General features: G+C 38.9%; 1 protein-coding gene across 1 annotated transcript in view; it reads right to left on the reverse strand.

Annotated features, from left to right (window-relative positions):
- The window catches only part of VWF (von Willebrand factor), a 145656-nt gene extending 135780 nt beyond the window's left edge, over window positions 1-9876 (reverse strand). The window contains exons 1-5 of the mRNA XM_084304359.1: window positions 9771-9876; window positions 8232-8286; window positions 7503-7661; window positions 5689-5791; window positions 5351-5559 (exon numbers count right to left, since the gene is read on the reverse strand). Coding sequence (XP_084160485.1) covers window positions 5351-5559; window positions 5689-5791; window positions 7503-7661; window positions 8232-8286; window positions 9771-9800 — 556 coding nt within the window. The 5' untranslated portion in view covers window positions 9801-9876. The remainder of the gene's footprint in view (window positions 1-5350; window positions 5560-5688; window positions 5792-7502; window positions 7662-8231; window positions 8287-9770) is intronic.
- Window positions 9877-20070: the final 10194 nt, after the last annotated feature.

A 20070-nucleotide genomic window follows, 5' to 3' on the forward strand; every position in this document is an offset into this window, starting at 1 on the left:
CAAGGGGCAATGGCCACAAAATGGATCACAGGAAGCTCTGCACAAACATGCGAAAGAATTTCTTCATGGTAAGGGTGGACTGGAACAGGCATGGTAAGGGTGGAGCACTGGAACAGGCTGCCCAGGGAGGTTGTGCAGTCTCCTTCTCTGGAGTTATTCAAGACCCATCTGGATGCCTACCTGGGCAACCTGCTCTAGGGAACCTGCTTTGGCAGGGGGGTTGGACCTGATGATCTCTTGAGGTCCCTTCCAACACCTACAATTCTGTGATTCTGTGATTCTTCCTTCACCAGTTCTGCTTGCAAATGACAGCTTAATTCCTTTGTGAATCTATCCATTTTGCTTTCAAATTAAAATGCAAGAAATAAAATGAAATTATTTGCTTAGGTCAAATAAAAACTTTAAACTTGCCTAAAATCAATTTACCTCTATCTTTTAAAATGTCAAGATCCCAAACTTTACTTTTTTTACTCAAAGTTTTACTTATATTTACCTATATATATATATAAAATTATAAAATTTGTAGCGACATCACTACAGGTTTGGAATATGCTTTATAAGCTGAGGTACTACGAATATACAATGTACTGCACACAGGGAAGTTGTATATTCGTTCATGTGTGTTTATTCTACTGCAGGACAGAAAACTACCTGAAAGATCAGATTTTTCCTGTACTACACTGTCTGCTTCAAACTATGTAACCTATATTTACTCTCTAGTGGCATCATATATTCTGTATTTCAGCAGCAGAAAAGTCTGGAATGTCTTGCCTGACAGTTTCAGACTCAGTTGGAGCAAGCTCGGAATATCAAACCTGCATCTAGCATTAGCCATGGATGTTGTTTTATCATTAATGTCTTTGTGACTTGGAGATATATTTCCAGAAACATGCTACCTGCCAGTGCCTAAAGAAGTATAATAGATTGATTTGGTTCTGTTGTTGTTTTCTTTGCTTTTTTGTTTTTTCATAATACTAAGAGTGTGTTACATGCACAAATGATGAAATGATAGATCCCACTGTCGGTCTCAAATGAGGTGCTATGCACAAATAAACTATAATCATGACCTATCATACTATCACAACAATAGCACTTTAAGACTCTTATCTCAATGATAAGAGTACTTGGCAAAGACTGAGGCCACAGGCACACACACAAAAAAAAAAAACTCTGTGAGTTTGAACTACAGCTTCTCTCTTCTTCTTTCTTCTTTCTAGGAAGAAATTCCCTTACATTTGTTGCAAGGTAAGAGCGTGCCCACAAATTTATGACTACAAATATACTGCAAGGTCTCTTTTGGTCATTTTTTCATGTGAACATGACCTGATGAGATTTCAGGATCGACTTTTGTCTATGTTGTGTCAAATTTCCTCAGTAGTATTAAGTTATCTCTTCTAGTCGTTGTTTTGGATCCCTAATTGTAAAATGCTCCTGTCAGTGATCTTGTGACACTCAAATGCCATGGCTTGAAGGCTTCCAAACATCTGAGCATCTAAAATGGACTCAACTTCATAATTATGATATAAGCAAAACTGGCAACTGGCAACCACATAGAAGTACACAATCACATCGGAAAAATTGAGCTTGTTTAATTTAACCAAGTCTTGGAAGCATTCACAGGATGTTTATAAATGAACAGAGGTTAGCTGGCAGGAAGAAAGTAGAGGAGAAATTATTTCCTTCATTAGGATATAGAGATAAAAAAATAATGAATGAATGAATGAAAGAAGGAAAACAAAGAGAGAAAGAAAGGGAGAAAAAAAGACTCCCTTTTGGAGAAAAGGGGCTGATGGCTTTTTTCTACTTCCATGCCCAATAGACAAGCAACCACATATAATACAACCTTATTTGTAAGTCTCAACAGGACATGAGTACTTCTCCACAGGATGAATTAGTTTAGTAACTACCAAAATCAATGTAAACAACTCAGCAGTGCATCCTCTGTCTGAATGAGAGTCTGTGTCTACAGTTATGAAACATGATGCACACACTTTTTTCTTAAGCTTCAACAGTTACTGCGAAAAGCCACTACCTTCATAGCTGGGTCTTACCAATACAATGTTAACTTGTTAAAGTATCATAGCTTGAGTCACATCACTCAGACCTCCAGGAGCTCATTAAGAGAGCATCAAAACTATACAGAAAAGTGATATGTGTTATTCTCTAATCAGACTACCAGTTCTCGGCTTCCATACCAAAACACTGAGGAGTCATGAAAGTGCCAAGACAACAGCACATAATTAGCGAGATTATATAACATGAGTATAAATATATCAACAAAACAAAAATAATCACACACTCATCACTAAGTTTAAATGGACTTTCCTTCATGCCACCTTTCTTTACTTTCAGTATATGGTAATGTCCAAAAATACAATTTCCCTCTTATTTCACAACCACTTCAACATAATCCAAATATAAATTAACAAAATTCTACATCATAATCCACTTTGACGAGAGCAAGCCATCTAAAACCAAACTAATTATTTTCCTGAGCAAAAGTGGCCAGTGTAGTTAAATTAGAGGGTCTACTTGTATCTAAAATATTGTAAATCTGTGTTCTCATTTGTTTTCAACATAAGCATTGCCATTCTGTTTAAACTGTGACAAAAACTGACACTCCAGAAAGAACAGAGCTTATGGTGTAGATTCTGTCCGTGATTCTGACTTCTGAGCACAAATTTGGGATGCGGTTGTCTGATGCCACAAACAATCCCTAGGAATGGGTCATCAAACCACTCAAGTTCCCTCCTGTACTGGCAAATGCAGAAATTATATGAAACTACTGCATTAGCTTTTAAACTGCATGATCTACAGTCTGTGAGAGACAGAAAAAAACATTTCAGTTTCAGTCCTCTTTCCACCAGCAGCTCTTTCCAAATCAGCAGGTTTTTCCAATCAGCAGCTCTTACAAGCTCCCCTTCTACCAGGAAAGAACTATTAGCCAGTAGCTAGCTTTCATTTAAGCTGGAATGGTAATCAGTTTGAAGGCTAGGATATCTTGAATTGCTTGCCCAGCTAAAAAACCTTGAGGATGGTTTTTAATACACCTCAGCTATCCAGCAAGCTCCTTGGCTGTAGCCTAAATACCCAATCCATAATATCTACCATCATCTCTCTTCCTTTATTTCTGACATACAGACCTGCATAGTGCTCCCCAATGGTTTCCCAGATGACATCGTATAATCTTCACGTTAGTCTTTCCTTTGTGCATTGTACTTACAATACATTTTATTCTGGGGCTCACAGATATTATTGTATTTATTGTCAATACAAATCCCATGCAGAAATACATTTAATGTATTGGAATTGAGGGCCCAATCTGATAGGCTAGATATGCCCAGATTTTAACAGGAAGCTATGGACACATTGAAATGGCCAGGCTCAGTCTGCAGACAACCTTAAGATAACCCTTCTGTGCCCTCAGTTCATTAAGTCATTATATCAAGTTCACATCCTGGGTTGGGTTGACCTTTATGAGAACTAATCAAGCTAAAAGGAGAGCAAATAAAAAATGCAGTGGGAAAAAAAAAAAAAAAAAAAAAAAAAAAAAAAACTGTTATATATGTTACCAATATTCTTTCTTGATCCTTCTCTAAAGAGTTTACCTCTCCCAGCTGTTTGGGTTGCCCCTCATCTGGAAGTTAGTTTCAGCAGCTTAAAAAATGACTGAATTAATAAAAAGCTGATTTTACTTGGAGCCTATTAAGAGAAGCTCATATCAGACACCCTGCCAGCAGAGCTGCCAAGGGAATAAACAATGCGTGGGAGTGGTGATGTCTCTCACTGATACAACAAATTCAACCATAATCAATTTTAATTCCTTCTAGATCAGCTAAAATGAAAGGTCTATTGTATCAGAGTGGAAAACTTTCAGATTTGCTGAGATATGGGTCTATTCTTTAGGCTAAAAGCACAGATTTGTGTGTCCACACATTACACAAGTCAGGATCTTCATGCAATAACTATTCAATAGCTATAACTATGCAATAGCTATTCATGTTCTTATTGTCTTCTCTGTTTTTCAGCTCTTCCAACAAGTAACCCTGCCATGGACTTCATTATGTTCAGAAATCTGCAGTTGGGAAAGCACTGTTTTTATAAAAGGGAGGATAAATCTTCAGGCATGTTAAATAAATAGAGCAAGAAACATTTAAACATGAGCAGCAGTCTGGAGTATCATATATTTGAACAGTCCAAGGCAATACAGTCTCCTTTGCTGCTTTTATTGTTTATAGTAATCTTGCCCCCTTTATGCTGTCCCAAGAAAAAGATGTGAACTTCATATATCAACACATTCAGACATTGAAGTTTTCAAGTCCTGACAAGCAATTCTGTAAGATGAGTTTTTTTCTTATTATTTACGGTGCTGAAGGGCTGATCAATAATTTTAAGATACTTTGAAATCAGCTCTTTTTGTATGTTGAATCCATGCTTATGAACCCCAAGTGTCAGGAATGCACACCCCCGGAGCAGTGCCAGGTTATTCTCCAAGTTACTTTGTCTGTCTCTATTTTCTATATCTTTAATTTTTAATAAATACTTTACATTATCAATTTAACATGTTAATGAATTAACTTATTTTACTCTAAACCTTTTCTCTTCAAGTGAATGCTAAGAATTGAAAGACACTATGAAATAGTATGAATCACAATTGGTCCCTCAAAGTTACATTCAGGGCTTTTCCAAAACCCTTAGTGTTTACTCGCAATAACAGGCTTTGCACAAATGTGCAGAAACCAGCAGAAGCAATCTTGTCTCTCCCTTTTGCTAGGAGTTGCTGTGGTATAAGGTGCACCTCCAACACAACAACCTATCTGAGCAGAGAAATGTCATCAAAGCACAACCGCTTTATAGAACAGCATCCTGTGCCAAATCCATTTGTAAATTTGCCAGCAGCTATCCCCTTTCATATTTCATATTCGGCTATTGAAACAATCTCTATTCTTTTTCTCATTTGCTCAACTCACTAATAAATTAGAAGTTGAATCAATAAGTATTGTTTATATCTTTTTATTTTCTGGGTCTTTTCCTAGTTGGTTCACCACGACCACCGAATTACACATAACTTAGCCCATAGCTTCATATTTGTAAAAACCTTGAAAGTTGAAATACGAGGGTTACATTCATAGCTCTGAGTTTTGCTCAGCCATGAGATGACAACAATTCTCTTTAAGAGGAAGGGAAGATGAAACAACTTGGACAGCTTTTCAGCTCATCAAGATGAGGTACCTGACAGGTTTTGTGGAAATATTTTGCTGGATCAGCAAAATTATCATTGAATGACCCATGAAGTTAGGTGCACAGAGAATAAGTACATCACAATACAAGCAGTTAGTCTTAGTCTTACCTTCCTGAGTTCTGAAGTCATCTTCAGCAAATTTATTAAAGTTGCCACACAGCCCACAGGTTTTATTATAGTACTTTTCTTGAAGGAATATCTGAATATTCCCACTGATATCAATCTTCACAACAAAGCCATGCTCATCACTGGACATTTTATAATAACCTGCCTCCTTCTCTATAAATAAACCATTGGAGGCAAAAGGTATGGAAACCCTGTGAAGAAAAATGATAATTTCTCAGAATATGACATGCAAAGGACATTGTTTTGTTTTGTTTTGTTTTGTTTTGTTTTGTTTGTTTGTTTTGTTTTTCCTGCTGGAATACTTGCTGTTCCAACAGTACCTTTTGTCTTCCTGTGTCACGCTTCCATTTAAAGAGAAGTGAACGTTGAAATATTCTCCAAGATACACAGAAAAACCAATTTTCTCCCCATCCTGGTAGTCACCTAAAGAGATCGGAAATAAGCAAATATTGTTAGCTCTGGGACTGAGGAGGATAACTTGAGGAGGATAACTGGGAGCGTATCTTCTAACATTTTCAACATTTTCAAGGGCCATCTAAGCAGCTATAAGACAAAATAGATGATGTAAAACACAGAGTCCCAGGATGAGGGCTGGTATTGTCCACTATCAGCTGCATGACCTGGGAACCAGCGGGGGACTTAGCTTTTCCCATTATTGTCTCTAGTCCATGAATTCTTCATCCTACCTTGCACACTGGAAGAGTTCCCAAGAAGATGTACCAACAACCTGCCCTGCTTCCTACTCTTTCTCTCCCTAGTTTTCTCCCCAAAACAACCCCATAGCTCAGCAGCAAGAGAAGAAGGTAGAATCCACTGAACTGTAGGAAGAACTGAGTCTGCATATCTTTCTTCTTGATAAGCCCTGTAACCAACTCAGCTAGTCTTTAAAGGGTGTATGTCAATATTGGCTATCCAACAGTGGGGAGGGGGCAAGGGGCAAATCCTCAGTTTTTCAAAAGGAGAAGCACAGATGATATGTAGACAATGCTCTTATACTCCAAGAGAGAAAAAAAAAAAAAAAAAAAAAAGTGTGTATGTGGGGGGGGGGGTTGGAACGACATATAACTACACATAATCCTTTCCCTGCTTTTTTTCATTGTCTAGCTTTGACTTTACATTGGTTGCTTGCACAATGCAGCACCTGTTCTGGAGTTCCTGCTCAGAGGTAGACAGCTCTGCCCAGACCGAAATGTTTTACTCAGCAACATGCATTGTACTTCACAGCCCAGTATCCAAAACCAAAACAAACCCATGTACATATGCTGAGATAGGAATCAAAAATAGACTATACTATACTTAGGTACCTAATATAGATATAATGCCTCTGCTCATGATTTTTAAGATTTAATTGTCCAAATAAAATACTGCAATGAATTCATACTTCACATATACTGGTCGGTTCTTCCACATTTAAAATAAATAAATAAATAAATAAATAAATAAATAAATAAATAAATAAAATGTGCTAAATCATTTAAGTTTAGCAACAACATTATTTAAATTTAATTTAATTTTCCTTTTCAGAGTGATGGGATGAGTTTACTTCAATTTACTTACAGTTAGCACAAAATCAGCTTAAACTAAAATTAGTACAGAACACTTCTTGGTGAATTTAAGAATACCTACCAAAAGAGTTTGGTGTTTATGAAACATAGGGTTTTGGTTATCTTATCATCTGTCATGTCCCTAAGAATAACATTGCTAATTCAAATACTTTTTGTCTTGCAAGATGGGATTTAATTTTTTTTTATATATGGGGATTTAGCACATGGTTAAAATCAGTTTTACAGGGTCATGTGGCTCCTATTCCTGTACTCAGCTTTAACAATCACTCCCATCTATCAAATTCAAAAATTAAAAAGGTCTCACTTCCCCTCAATAAGAAAATCTCTGTTTCTTTACAGCTTAGGTAGCATGAGCTATATTACTAAACAATAAGTATTACTAAAGAATAAGCCAAAGTGACGGAATATCCTCAGAAGCAATCCTACTCTCAGAAGAAAATCTAAGATCCTTTTATGCAATGGTTTATCCTATCACAAAGGGCAACAATATTTCCCCCAGCATAAGGCCATGTCACATACCTACAACATTTTTCATTTGAAACTATTTTTAAGTAGTAGCTCAAACTCACCTAAGAGTGTGAAGGAGCGCTTATGACAGTCCCCAGCGAGGAGGTAGCTGCAGTCCCCAGCAAAATTGTAGAAAGAATCATCAAAAGTTTTGATATGATCATTCCCAAAAAGGCTGCAACGTGAAACTGATGACTCATGAAGCAAAGAACCTGATGATCCTGAATATTGAAACACAATGTAACTTGCAATGTAAAACATTCATTTTGTAGTTTAGGAATTTATCTGCTGGATTTTTTTTACCACTGAACATCACCTGTCCTGGGCCTTTAGCTCTATTTTCTAAGTACACTGTATATCTGGCATGACAGTCCATAGGATCAAGTAAATTTTTTTGTATTGTACAAATTACTGAAAAGGTTTTTTTTTGTCTTTATTTCTACTGACCTAAACCCTACAAGGCTAATTTCAGTGCTTTAAGGGATGCCATACATTCATATATTTATGCCTGCTTGCAATCCCATCATAAACAATAGGGTAGTAGTACTTCAGGCATACTTTTGGCAGACAAACATCACTGGCTTCAGGGAGTCTTTGTGACTTAACATAGTGCTTGTTGAAAGTTAAAGAAAGGAACAACCTTACTGATGTCTCCAGTATGAGGAGAATGCTGCCTACTCCAAGACTGCAGGATAAGGCGGGTAAAAAGAGGGGGGAAAACAATCTCACAGAAGAAACAATGAAAATACATTTCTGTTTCAAGGCATTAGGAAACAAACATGTTTTCCTACCTGTTATTACAGCGCCCAGCAGTAGATTTGTTAGCAGAACTTCCAAGAGAAGCATCTGTCAAAAATGAAGAGAGATATTAGAATATTCTTAGTTTAGGGTGTTTAGTCTGTTTCACAACATCCCAGCATTTTCTTTCCTTTTTTATAAAGTTACTTTTTAGGTTCTACACCATTTCAGAAAGCTGTAATCCATACAGACTTTCACAGTAATTCAGTTATCCAGCCATGCCTTGAAAAGTAAGTAGTATAATTCTTTGGTCCCATTTTCGTTTCTCACTGCAAGGAAACATGGGCTACCTTCACAGGAAATGCAACCCAGCATACACATGTATTCTGATTTACCCAAGTTAGTACACTGCACACACAAAGCTCTTTGATACACTGTGTTGTTTATCAGACAACCCAACACAAAGAAGTAAGCCATTCAAACCGGATCTGCCAACCAGGAGAAGTCACCTCTGCTGCATAAGATTTGCATCTTGCCCAACACCATCAAAAGGAAAGAATATAACGGTTCTACACCAACTAACAGGCCTGGCTGGCAGACCATTATAACCACGTGGTACTCTATTGATTTCAGGGTGATAATATACTTGAGATAAGGGGTGAGAAGTAAAGGGAGGAAATGGTGCAAAGATTAGAAACACAGGGTAGAAACTTCCATTCACCAAAATCAGTTTTACTGTTGCCTCGTATTTTCTACAATTACAATGTTGACTTTTGTTGCCCATATGTCTATAAACGATATCCTGTAATGTCAGGCCTCTAAAAATAATAATATGAGTGCTATGCAGATGGTGAACTACAGATGTGTTCTGTGGACAGACATTTAGTAATTAATGGATGAAAGCTTCACAGAGCTCTATCTAGGTGAGTTAATTTCAGCGATCATGTTTAAGCCACCAGAGAGGCTTAAATATACCATACTTAACATATCAATACCAGGAGATCCGACACACCTTTTCTTAAAAGAGCCCTCCAATTAAATACTTAAATACATTACACAGAACCAAATCCTGATTTCACCTTACAGGCACACACTTACTGATGTCAGCTATGTAGGTCCAACTAACAGCCACATAAATAAAATTTTTACCTTATTTGCAAAAGTAAGGAAAGCATCTATTATAAAAGCTGGTCATATAATGCTGCAAATGCCAATCTGACATAAGGCTGTTAATTCTGCAAGATAGCTAAGAACTGGCAACTGCATGGGAATGTGACTACAAAACAGTGGTAAACAATAGGCATTATTCTCAGAACACTTGCTGGTGTATTTTTAGTGCATGTACTGTTTTTTTGTGGCCAAATCTGATACTGCTTTTGTTAATCTCTTGATTTTATAAAGCATGCAAAGATAAAATACAAGATCTAAAAACCCTCTCTTCAGCCTATTTCAATCTTTCAGTCTGTTTAAAGCTGTCCACTTGAAGTTTCCCCCAATTTGAATAGAGCAGGTGCCACTAACAAATCAGGAGAAAATCAGTAATATCTTCCCTCTGTAATTTTTATCACCAACTTAATTAGAAAGTAATGTACCTTCTTCTGTGTGAGACTCCTCTTGCACATGAAAAAGAAGCTCCTCCAGTTTCCACCTTTATTCTACACCACCATTGTTCCCTCAAGAGAAGGGACTGAATGGCTTTGGTCTGAAATTTCTTGTTTTTATACAAGCCAGGAACTCCTTGCTCATTTAAAAGGAAAGATAAAGACCAAACGTCACATCCTCCTGATTCTCAAAACAATAGTTTAAATTGCTGTGGTGTAAATCAATGGCCTTAATTGCCAGAAAGTTACAATGAGGGGAAGTAGTATTAAAAACTTACATGACAGATAAGGCTTTGAAATAAATTTTGCATGTGTATGTGTGACAAATCTCACTGGCTGAGCCAATAGCACACTTGCTTGAAGACAACTATTAAGAGGAATAGTAGAATACTCCACGTCTCAAAGACTAGAGCACATGCAATATTTTTTCATGTGTACAACTTCTTTAAAGGTGAAAGGAAAAAGAAACAGAGCTAGTAATGCTTTTGTTCTACCCTTAACACAACATATGAAACACGCACAAATTTTGTCATATTCTTTTAGATCAACGCGTCCAGTCCTTGAATTTGTACTTATAGAGATACCCTCTAGAACAATATGTTAATCATGCACATATTGTTACAGAGGTGGGCACAAGTTTTGCGGGCATATGTACAGCACTAAGCAAAAAATGCAGAGCAGATGACACCAAATTTTACTCTCGATGTTCCACACTTCGTATTTTCAGTAGCTAATAGTAATACCAAAGGGATTAGAAGGCAACACATTTCCCTGTAAATCATATCCTGCCACTAGTTCACAGAATCAGGTCCTTACTTTAACCCCAGGAAAAACAATGCAAAACAATAAAAACACGCCTCCTGAGAGCTCCTAGTACACAGGCAGTTCTGAGAATGGTAGTTCCTGCACACACTTCTTAGAAAACCAATAGTGCAACACTTAAAATATATAAATAAATAAATAGAAAAAAAATATATTATAATAATTTCTTCCTCCAGGCAATTTTCCTTATGGTTTCTACAAGTAACTAGGCTGATCCTTGCATAATGGCAATGGATTATTTTCAAGGCGGTTTAGGTGATGTGTTCTGCTTAGGTTGAAGAGTTACAGATCTTGTTAGCCATACTTATTTTCTCTTGTGTGAATTCATGACATTTGCATGTCAAAGTGTCATAAAACTGTGCTACAGAAACACAAGAAAGAAAGAAAGAAAGAAAGAAAGAAAGAAAGAAAGAAAGAAAGAAAGAAAGAAGAAAGAGGAAGGAAGGAAGAAGGAAGGAAGGAAGGAAGGAAGGAAGAAGGAAGGAAGGAAGGAAGGAAGGAAGGAAGGAAGGAAGGAAGGAAGGGAAGGAAGGAAGGAAGGAAGGAAGGAAGGAAGAAAGAAAGAAAGAAAGAAAGAAGAAAGAAAGAAAGAAAGAAAGAAAGAAAGAAAGAAAGAAAGAAAGAAAGAAAGAAAGAAAGAAAAAGAAGAAAGAAGGAAGGAAGGAAGGAAGGAAGGAAGGAAGAAGGAAGGAAAGGAAGGAAGGAAAGAAGGAAGGAAGGGAAGGAAGGGAAGGGAAGGAAGGAAGGAAGGAAGGAAGGAAGGAAGGAAGGAAAGCTAAATTTTCACTTTCCATGTAAAAAAAAAAAAAAAAAAAAAAAAAAAAAAAGAGAGAGAGAGAGAGAAAAAGGTTTTTAAATGAATATTTCCTGTCAGGATCTTTTGCAGTCAGATGCTCCTGCCTTTTCTCCAATAGCAATATTGCATTCATGGCAATGCAAGGCCAACACCTGACAGCATCAGGGGAGATCCTTGGGACCACCCAAGAAAATCTCCTATGGATACAGAAACTTGGCATCCACTGCAGTCATGGCCCTCACTGTGCTTCCAGAGATATCCCTTGATTGTGGGTTCCTAGCAATTCCTACTGTTTCAATAAAGTACCAGGAAAGAACAATAAATATTCCCCTGACTTCTGCCCAAAAGGTTCCTCTACACTTCCACAGGAGAAAAATCTATGGGAAAAAAATATGCAAGCTGAGGCTTTAAAAAAAATAAAATACATCTTTGATATCTTTGTCAAATAAATGTGTAGAAGCATTAGTGGGCACAACAGCAAAATGCAGGAACCTCTTAATAGAAGAACCAGTAAGTACAGAGCCTCTGACCCTGCTGAAACTTGCAGGGACTTTACCCAGTCTAAACCTGCTATGACTCCATGGAGAGAGCTAGCACCTCTTCATGAGAAACAGCATTCAGGGCTGAAGTTATAGCTGAACAACAGGCAGAAATGGTGTGAAAGTGAGCAGAGAGAACAGGCAAGATGCCTCTTATTCTTCTCATCTTGCTTCTCTTTCTGGTTTTGGATGAAGACAGAGAAATAATATTGACTGGGAATCATTCTTGGGTCCAGTTGCCAAGTCTCAGCAGGTCCTGGATACTTTTGAGATCCTGGGCATTAGTAATTTCAGAGAGATGTTCCTAAAACCTTTCACCAAGGGAGATGATTTCCAAGTCCTGGTATTATTCCTGGTATGGGGAACAAGGTCTCCTGTCACTATAGTCTTCTGTCTTCTTCTCAGGCTTAATCCTTTTAGTGTCTGAGCTCTGAATAAATCCCTTCATTTGTTAACTTCCTATGCAAATTTAACAGGTATCTTTAAGTTTTTGAAAAAGTTTTCAAAAACTTTTTTGAAAACTTTTTTGTTTGTTTAGCACATGCATGATAGTTAGACTCCCTTAAAATACCCCTTAAAAAAGGGACATCACTGTTTTTGTTGTGTAGTGATTTCTTTACCATTGTTATAAAAAGGGGTCATCTCTTCAACAATACAGGATTACTTAATCTGTAACTGTGATGGATGGCCGAGGTCTTCCTTTACTAGCTTTTGTGTGACTGCCTTCATATGCTGACAAGCATTACCTGAAACACCAGCGAGAGAGTAAACCCCGAGTCTTAGATTACCAAAGGTTGCCTTGAAGAGAAGCAGACTACATGCAGGCAGATTTCTGAACTTGAATGGAGCCTCAAAAATCTGAATGCCTTTTTCTGTGTGTTTGGAGTCTTTTTCTACAGCAGGGGGACATCTTCCAACTCCCACTGCCAACGTTTAATAGATGGCTGAGATAAGCTAGACATCACAACACCTCTTAAGTGCCTTAGAGACCTCAGAGGACATAAGGAAGAAAATTAATTGGGCTACACCCAAAGAACAAATTTCCTTTTTTTCCCCTCCTGGCTCAGTTTTCTCCCACCTCCCCCCCAAAAAAAAGGAAATGGTAAAAAGCACATTTATTGTCTGACATTGTACATTGCTCTGTTATGAGGTTTAGTAATGTTTGTGCAATTCCGACATGTAATTTTACAAATAATACACCTGAGACACAGGAGGAAATACATAAAGTACAGTACACGGTTGCTGGAAAGTCCCTTATAAATAGTTTCTTTAAAGGAATAGGACTTCTGAGAGAAAATATAGATAACACTTGTTTTGTTACACATGACCTAGTATTTGAACAAGTCCAATATTTACTTGGAATTATATAATACACACCAAGTCATTAAACAGAATGCCACAGTTGCCACCAAGTTCTTGACACAGGCAAATATGGAGGCAAAGTGTCTGCATTATGAGATCTGCAACAGAATGTAGGAACAGTGATGAAACATACAGGGCCTGAACAGAAACAATACCTTGATGTAGGCAAAATGGAAAACTAAAGTCTAGCAATAATGAATTTAGATTTTGCACTTAGGAACTAGCAAATTAGATTAGCTATGGAAGACAACACAGACAACACAGGATGTCATTTTAAGACTATCTAAAAGGTACAAGCATCTGCTGTAAGAGGAATTCATCTTATTCAAGGAAAATACAAAAGAAATTCCAACTAGCTCCAGTAACAAAATTTTATTTGAAACTGTGTTTTTAGAGAGAAACAATCCAATCTGGGATGTCAACACATAGGTCAAACAGAGTCATCCAATCTGAACTGATTCTAGCTCTGCTGTGAGCATGTTGAGTTGAAGTGCTCTATTCTGGACAAAGTTTTTTTCCATAAACATCACTTCATCTGTGCAGACAAAGTCATAAATTGATTTTCTGAGGTCTAGAATGTTCTTAGCATTTTGAATAGACTCAAATCCCAAATGCTACACAAAAATCAAATGAAAGACAGTTTACATTAAAATGTAGTAGAATGTAAGACATGACTTGTCAGCAGAAAATTCTTAAGCAGAGACTCATGGGAAAGGAAGCCATGTTGCTTCATTGCTCAGTAGTACTCAAAAAGGTGAAAGAATTACAGGAAAAAAGGTAAGGAAAAAAAGTGTTATGCGATCCAATAAATACAAAGCATATTTTCATCTTGAATATTGCCTGTGCTCTTGGTCTATCTATCTCAGAAACAGTAGAATTTTTAAGTACTTATTACTGTGAGCATATCTGATATTTCTTTTTTTTTCTTTTTTCTTTTTTTTTTTAAATTAAACTGTCACTTTAATAAATCAGACAAAGATAAAATACAAGAGAGAAAACGCATCTCTTCAGCTCCCTTCTACCTCCCAGTCTTCCCTAAGTATGGACAAAGAAAAGATAAAATGACAATTAGAGATAGGGAGAGTTTGGTAGCAAGGGGTGAAATTTTCCAGTCTCAGAAATCAGACGGAAAATGAGAAGTATGACGAATATCTGCCATATCACAAAAGGAACAGAGAAGGTAAGCAAGAAATAAGTATTCATCATTTCTGCCAGTACACAGGCTTGGTGTAGCCATTGGAATTCTCAAGGAGTTGCTTTCAAACAGGCAAAAGGATGTACTTCTTTCAGACAGCACAGTCACTGTGTCAAAAGCCAGTTAGACAAATTGAAGGGCAGGTCCACAGGCTAGTAAAAGGACGAATCAGATGCAGCTCTTGGCTTACCCTGTTGAGTGGTGGAAGCAGAAATTCCATACTTTAATGTTATGTTTCACTCTCATAACTACTCCTAAGCAACAGCTGTTAGCCACCAAAATCCTAGCTTTTGGTCCAAAAAACAAGATAGCTGTCCTCACCCCAAAATGAGGGAAGGAATGTCTCTGTGTTTTCTACAAAAGAGATTCACATTGGCTTTTCTATTAATGACCCAACAGTGAAACTCAGCATAAGTAACAATGAATAAGCTAAAATAAGAAAACAGTTCCAAAAATATGAGCCTTCTGTGACAGATCCTGGAAGTCCAGAGCAGAAGGCCAGAAATAACACAGGGTACATGCTTAGAAAAGTTCTTCTGCATCACCTCCTACCCTCCCCCTGTTCAAGGCAAAAGACAAAAAAACAAACAAATAAAAAACACAAACCAGGATATGAGAAGATCATCTGGAAAAGTCATAACCCTGTATTTGAACCCTCCCCTTTGTCTAGGCTACTGCTCTCCTAGGAAAATTCTGAGCTAGATGAACAAAGTGCTCTAGTAATGAAAAAGAGTATTGATTTGGGGGTGACCATCACTAAAGTCAGTATTAGAGGTAAAACCTTCCCCATGCAGAAGAGCACTGTATGAGATTTATACTGCATAATTACTCAGCACATTTTAAGGGCATAAGCAAATGTAGGGAAAATAAACCAACTATAGATATTCAAGAGAAAGGAGGACATGCAGACATCTGTAACAGCTCAAACAACAAATGAACCATACCTTAGCAGCACAGTACAATACCAAAAGTAAGGGATTCTCATCAGGGGTGGCTAGAAGAGTGCCCAATACCCCTGAGCAGGGCAGTAGTGGTATATGCTTGCCCCTGGGGCAACCAGAGCAAGAGGCTGCACATTGCCTCTCTGCTGGCTCTGTGCCATGCAGGATCTCAGAATGGTAAAACAGACATCTAAGATGCTCCTCAACACCAGAGCACTACAAAAAGGATGGAACTATGATCTGTCCCCATGGCAGTTGCCCTAGCAGGGCTGTATTTGTAGCACACAGCAGCGTAAATCAAATTGCAGGAAGAACTAGCAGAATACATTTATTTGAAAAGACCAGAAAGTTTGTTTGGAAAACAAAACATTGCCATCTATTCTGGTCCAGTATGAACTACTGGGGCTTCAGTGCATTTTTTTGGTCGTCAATGCCCAGTTCCTTTGCCTGGCACTGTTAGTGGTACACGATTTAAAGAAAGACACTGCTCTAACAGAGGAAGGGAGAACACCCGGGTGGAAATCACATTTTGTACTTGTAAGCCCTCAGCCTCTGGACATCCTTCCACATGTTGAGAAATTCACAAGAAAAAACAAATGCTCTGGTACTCTCCCTCGTAACTATGCATTATTAAAGAGAATCCTTTTTACTACTCCTTCCATGGTGGTAAGTTCATAGGATTTCCAAGACCAGGAGGCAATGGAGCACCCTTGCAGATCTCAGCTAAAGCCACTGCATTGACGGGGGTTACGCTTTGAGTCACCTGAGCCTGAAGGACCTTTGGTGTTACCATAAAGCTCTTTGGCATAGCTCCAGACCACAAGCCTGCTACGTGGCAGTCCAATCAGTGCTTTGCTTGGCTTCAGCCCCTTTCGTCCTATCCAAAATGGGGATTTCCAAGCCAAGCCGCATCCTGTAAGCCCAGGGATATCCAGCCAATTGTCAAAGCAAAAGATCTACCTCCTGTACAGTGACCTTACAAAGCCTCTAGGAAGTAATAATATTATAGACTGATGTCTTCAGCTGGTGTCATCTAGTAGTGCTTGTCTGAAATCAGTGGTGCTGCTCTAGTCTATGCTGAATGAAGAGCCAAAAACCTCATAAATTTGCATACATCGCAAAGAGTCACCAGAAACTGAACAAAGAGTCAGGGGAGAGATTATTTTTCTCTTGGTCTATGGACAATTTGTCTCTCATGTGAATTAAGTATCACCTTGAGGATGTATGCTTGATTCTACTTCTCAGACACCAATCCAGGCTTTAGCATTCCTGGGAAGGTGGTGTTCCTAAAGCAGAGCAGCACAACCTGGGAGGGGATCTCTTGCAAACAGCTGCTTCCTTCTCTTTTACTTGTTAATGCTTTAAACCTCTACCCCTGGGTTGAAATTCCCTGCGTATAGGAAGTCAATCTGAAGCCAATTCAGCAGTTTTCTCCCCAGCTTCTCTGGAACTGGTGTTTCATATTCCTTCCTTTTTTCTCCCAATTAATCAAAAAATCTAACCTTCCTGATTTACACAGTCTATTTGCATGCATGGGATTTTCTAAGCAAGGTACTCAATACTTGCATGCTATTAACTTTACCAACTCCCCAGTTACCCTGTTGGATGTTTTCTATTCATCTGGCCTGTTCTAGACAGAGTGAACATTCAATGCATGCATATACAAATCATTCAATGCATGCATATACAAATATACATACACATTAATTCTTCTACATCTACCAATTACATCTGTTCTGATAGGAAAACATTAATGTGCTGAGAAAGGTGCAAAAGTAAACAGAAATGTCCAAAAGATGGGAAAAAAAAAAAAAAACTTATGGTGGGTAGATAGTTACAAACACAGCTCAAGAAGGACCAGGGAAGTAGCAACATGAATGTGAGCACGCAAATAACCTTGGAATTACTTGTTCTTTTATTTAAAAAGTTTCCACTAATATAGTGCAGAAGGGTAGCTGTACTGGGTCTGGCTGGAATGTTAACTTTCCTGGCAGCAGCCCATACAGTGCCGTACTCTGTACTTGTAGCTGGAACAGCAGTGTTATCACACCAGTGTTGTGTCTACTGCTGAGCAGCAGTGGCACAGCATTGGGCCTTTCTCTAACCCTCCTAGGGGGTGGGCAAAAAAGTGAGGAGAGAAACATCACTAGGGCAGCTGACCTAAACCAATCAAAGGGATATTCCATACCATGTGGTGTCACACTCAGCAATAAAAGGTGGAAACAGGAAGAAGAGGGGAGGGGTGGGCTCTCGTTGAGAAGACATCGGTCCTCCTCTCGAACACCGGCTGCGTGCGTTGAGGCCTTGCTTCAAGGACGTGGTCAATCATTGCTCATTTGTGGGAAGTAGAGAGTAATTTCTTTCCTCTGCACTTCCATATAGCTTTCATTTATTTTGTTTGTTTGTTTTCCTCCCTTTTTCCCCTTTCCCTTTTATTTCCCCTTAGTTTAATTGTTTAGTTCATGGTAGTCTTTATTTAATTATTATAATTATTTCCCTTTAATTAAATTATCCTTATCTCAACCCGTGAGTTGTTCTTTGCTTTACTTCTCCCCCTCCTCATCTAAAGGAGGGGGAGTGAGAGAGCGGTTGTGGGGTTTAGCTGCCCAGCACGGTAAAACCACCACAGTCCTTTTTGGCGCCCAACGTGGGGCTCGAAGGGTTGAGATAAAAATAGAATTGATTAAACGCATACAACTAACACATTTGCTTGCTAGTAACCATGTACATTGTCCTGTTAATAATAGCTTTGTTTATATGTCATGCAATCCGTGTCATATTCTCCTTTCTCCTATATATCCGATCCGACAAAGTGCTACAATCTGTGTTCACTTTTTTTAATTCACTGTGCTGCCAAGCACTGACCTTGGGTTTAATCTGGAATTCAGGCTCTGCGCTGTTATCATTTGGGTCCCATGGAAACTATCTTTCAGAGAATATTCAGAACTACACTGCCTTCCTTTTCTCATCTGGACACCAGTTTATTAATTATCAGGAATGGTACCTTTCCCTTCTTTCACAGTGGGCTAATTACAAGAGTTTGGGAGTATTTTGAAGATCCATCTGTAACCCATGTATTGCTATTTCTAATTCTGAATAACAGGTTTCATTTTCTCTCTAAGATTAGTCGATTGTTTTGAAAACTTATTTGGGAATCTGTCCCAAAACAGTCTTGTGGTGAGTGGCACGGTGTGTGGGATGATGTTAGCAGATACCTGTCACGAGTGTCTCCTCCAATAGTTTTGAACTTCACCCCTGAGCAAGTACTAAATCCTAAAAACTTGGTAGAATGTTTGAGAGTTGTATGTCCTGACCCTGATAATGCCGGAGAACAACAGCTTGCAGCATTGTGCTGGGTCCTGGCTTATTCCTATCAAACACTGTTTAACATCATCCAGCAATTTGAAGAGTGGGAGGAAGTCACTGAATCTGATGACCAAGTAACACACGCTGTGGCTGACCCAGAGGACCAACCAACTATGGTATCAGTCGCCCCCATAGTCAAGTCAAAACAATGGAAACGGAGGTCAGCTCGTTTAGTAAGGGAAGAAGGCTCTCCTAAGAAGGAGGGAGAAGGGGAATTGGCAGGCACCTCTAAAGCAGAGCCATCACAAAAACAGCAGGAAGATGAGACGGAAATCATAAAGGAATCAGAAATCACTCGATCCTTATCCCTGAGTGAGATGCGAGAAATACGAAAGGATTATGGTCGACGCCCAGGTGAACACATCCTCACTTGGCTGCTCCGATGCTGGGATGCTGGGGCCAGTAGCCTACAATTAGAAGGCAGTGAAGCCAAGCAGCTGGGATCCCTCTCTAGAGAAAGGGTAATCGACAAAGTAATCAGGAGAGGAGCACAGGCCCTCAGCCTCTGGAGACGACTCCTGGCAGCTATCAAAGAAAGATATCCCCATAAGGAAGATATTGTATATCACATAGGCAAGTGGACCACTGTGGATAAAGGTCTCCAGCATCTGCGGGAATTAGCTGTGCGGGAGATGATTTATAGTGATTTGGACAATGCCCAGACACCTCAAGACCCCGATGAAGTCCAGTGCACAACATCCATGTGGCGTAAATTTGTGCGGAGTGCACCATCAGCACATGCCAGTACCCTGGCAGCAATTCGCTGGGACAAGGGGATGGGACCAACAATGTATGATGTCTCCTGCCAGCTTCAACAATATGAAGACAATCTCTCTGCTCCGCTACAGTCCTGTGTCTCAGCTGTGGAGAAACTGTCTAAAGGACTTGACAAGCTCGTGGAACAAGTATATTCCCCCTCATTTAGACAGAGTGATACTTCAGCCACTAAGAATCAGCATTCGCCTGCTCAAGAGAGAGAGTACCCAAGACGTACACCATGTGGCACCTTGTGGTTTTATCTGCGTGACCATGGGGAAGATATGAGGAAATGAGATGGTGTACCTACTTCAACCCTAGCTGCTCGGGTACGTGAACTGAAAGGAAATACAGCAGCAAGAAGAGGGGCTCCTAAGAGAAATGCTGCTCCGGTTTCTATTGGGCAGTACCCCAGAGGCAGTAGAAGAGCTGATGTTATTCTTGACCATGATGAAGGGACCTCTACCTCTAATTTGCCAGAATTTGTGCATTTGCAAGAATTAAGTGGCAGACG

The sequence above is a fragment of the Netta rufina genome (genome assembly GCF_964035555.1).
Source record: "Netta rufina genome assembly, chromosome: 1".
NCBI lineage: Eukaryota > Metazoa > Chordata > Aves > Anseriformes > Anatidae > Netta > Netta rufina.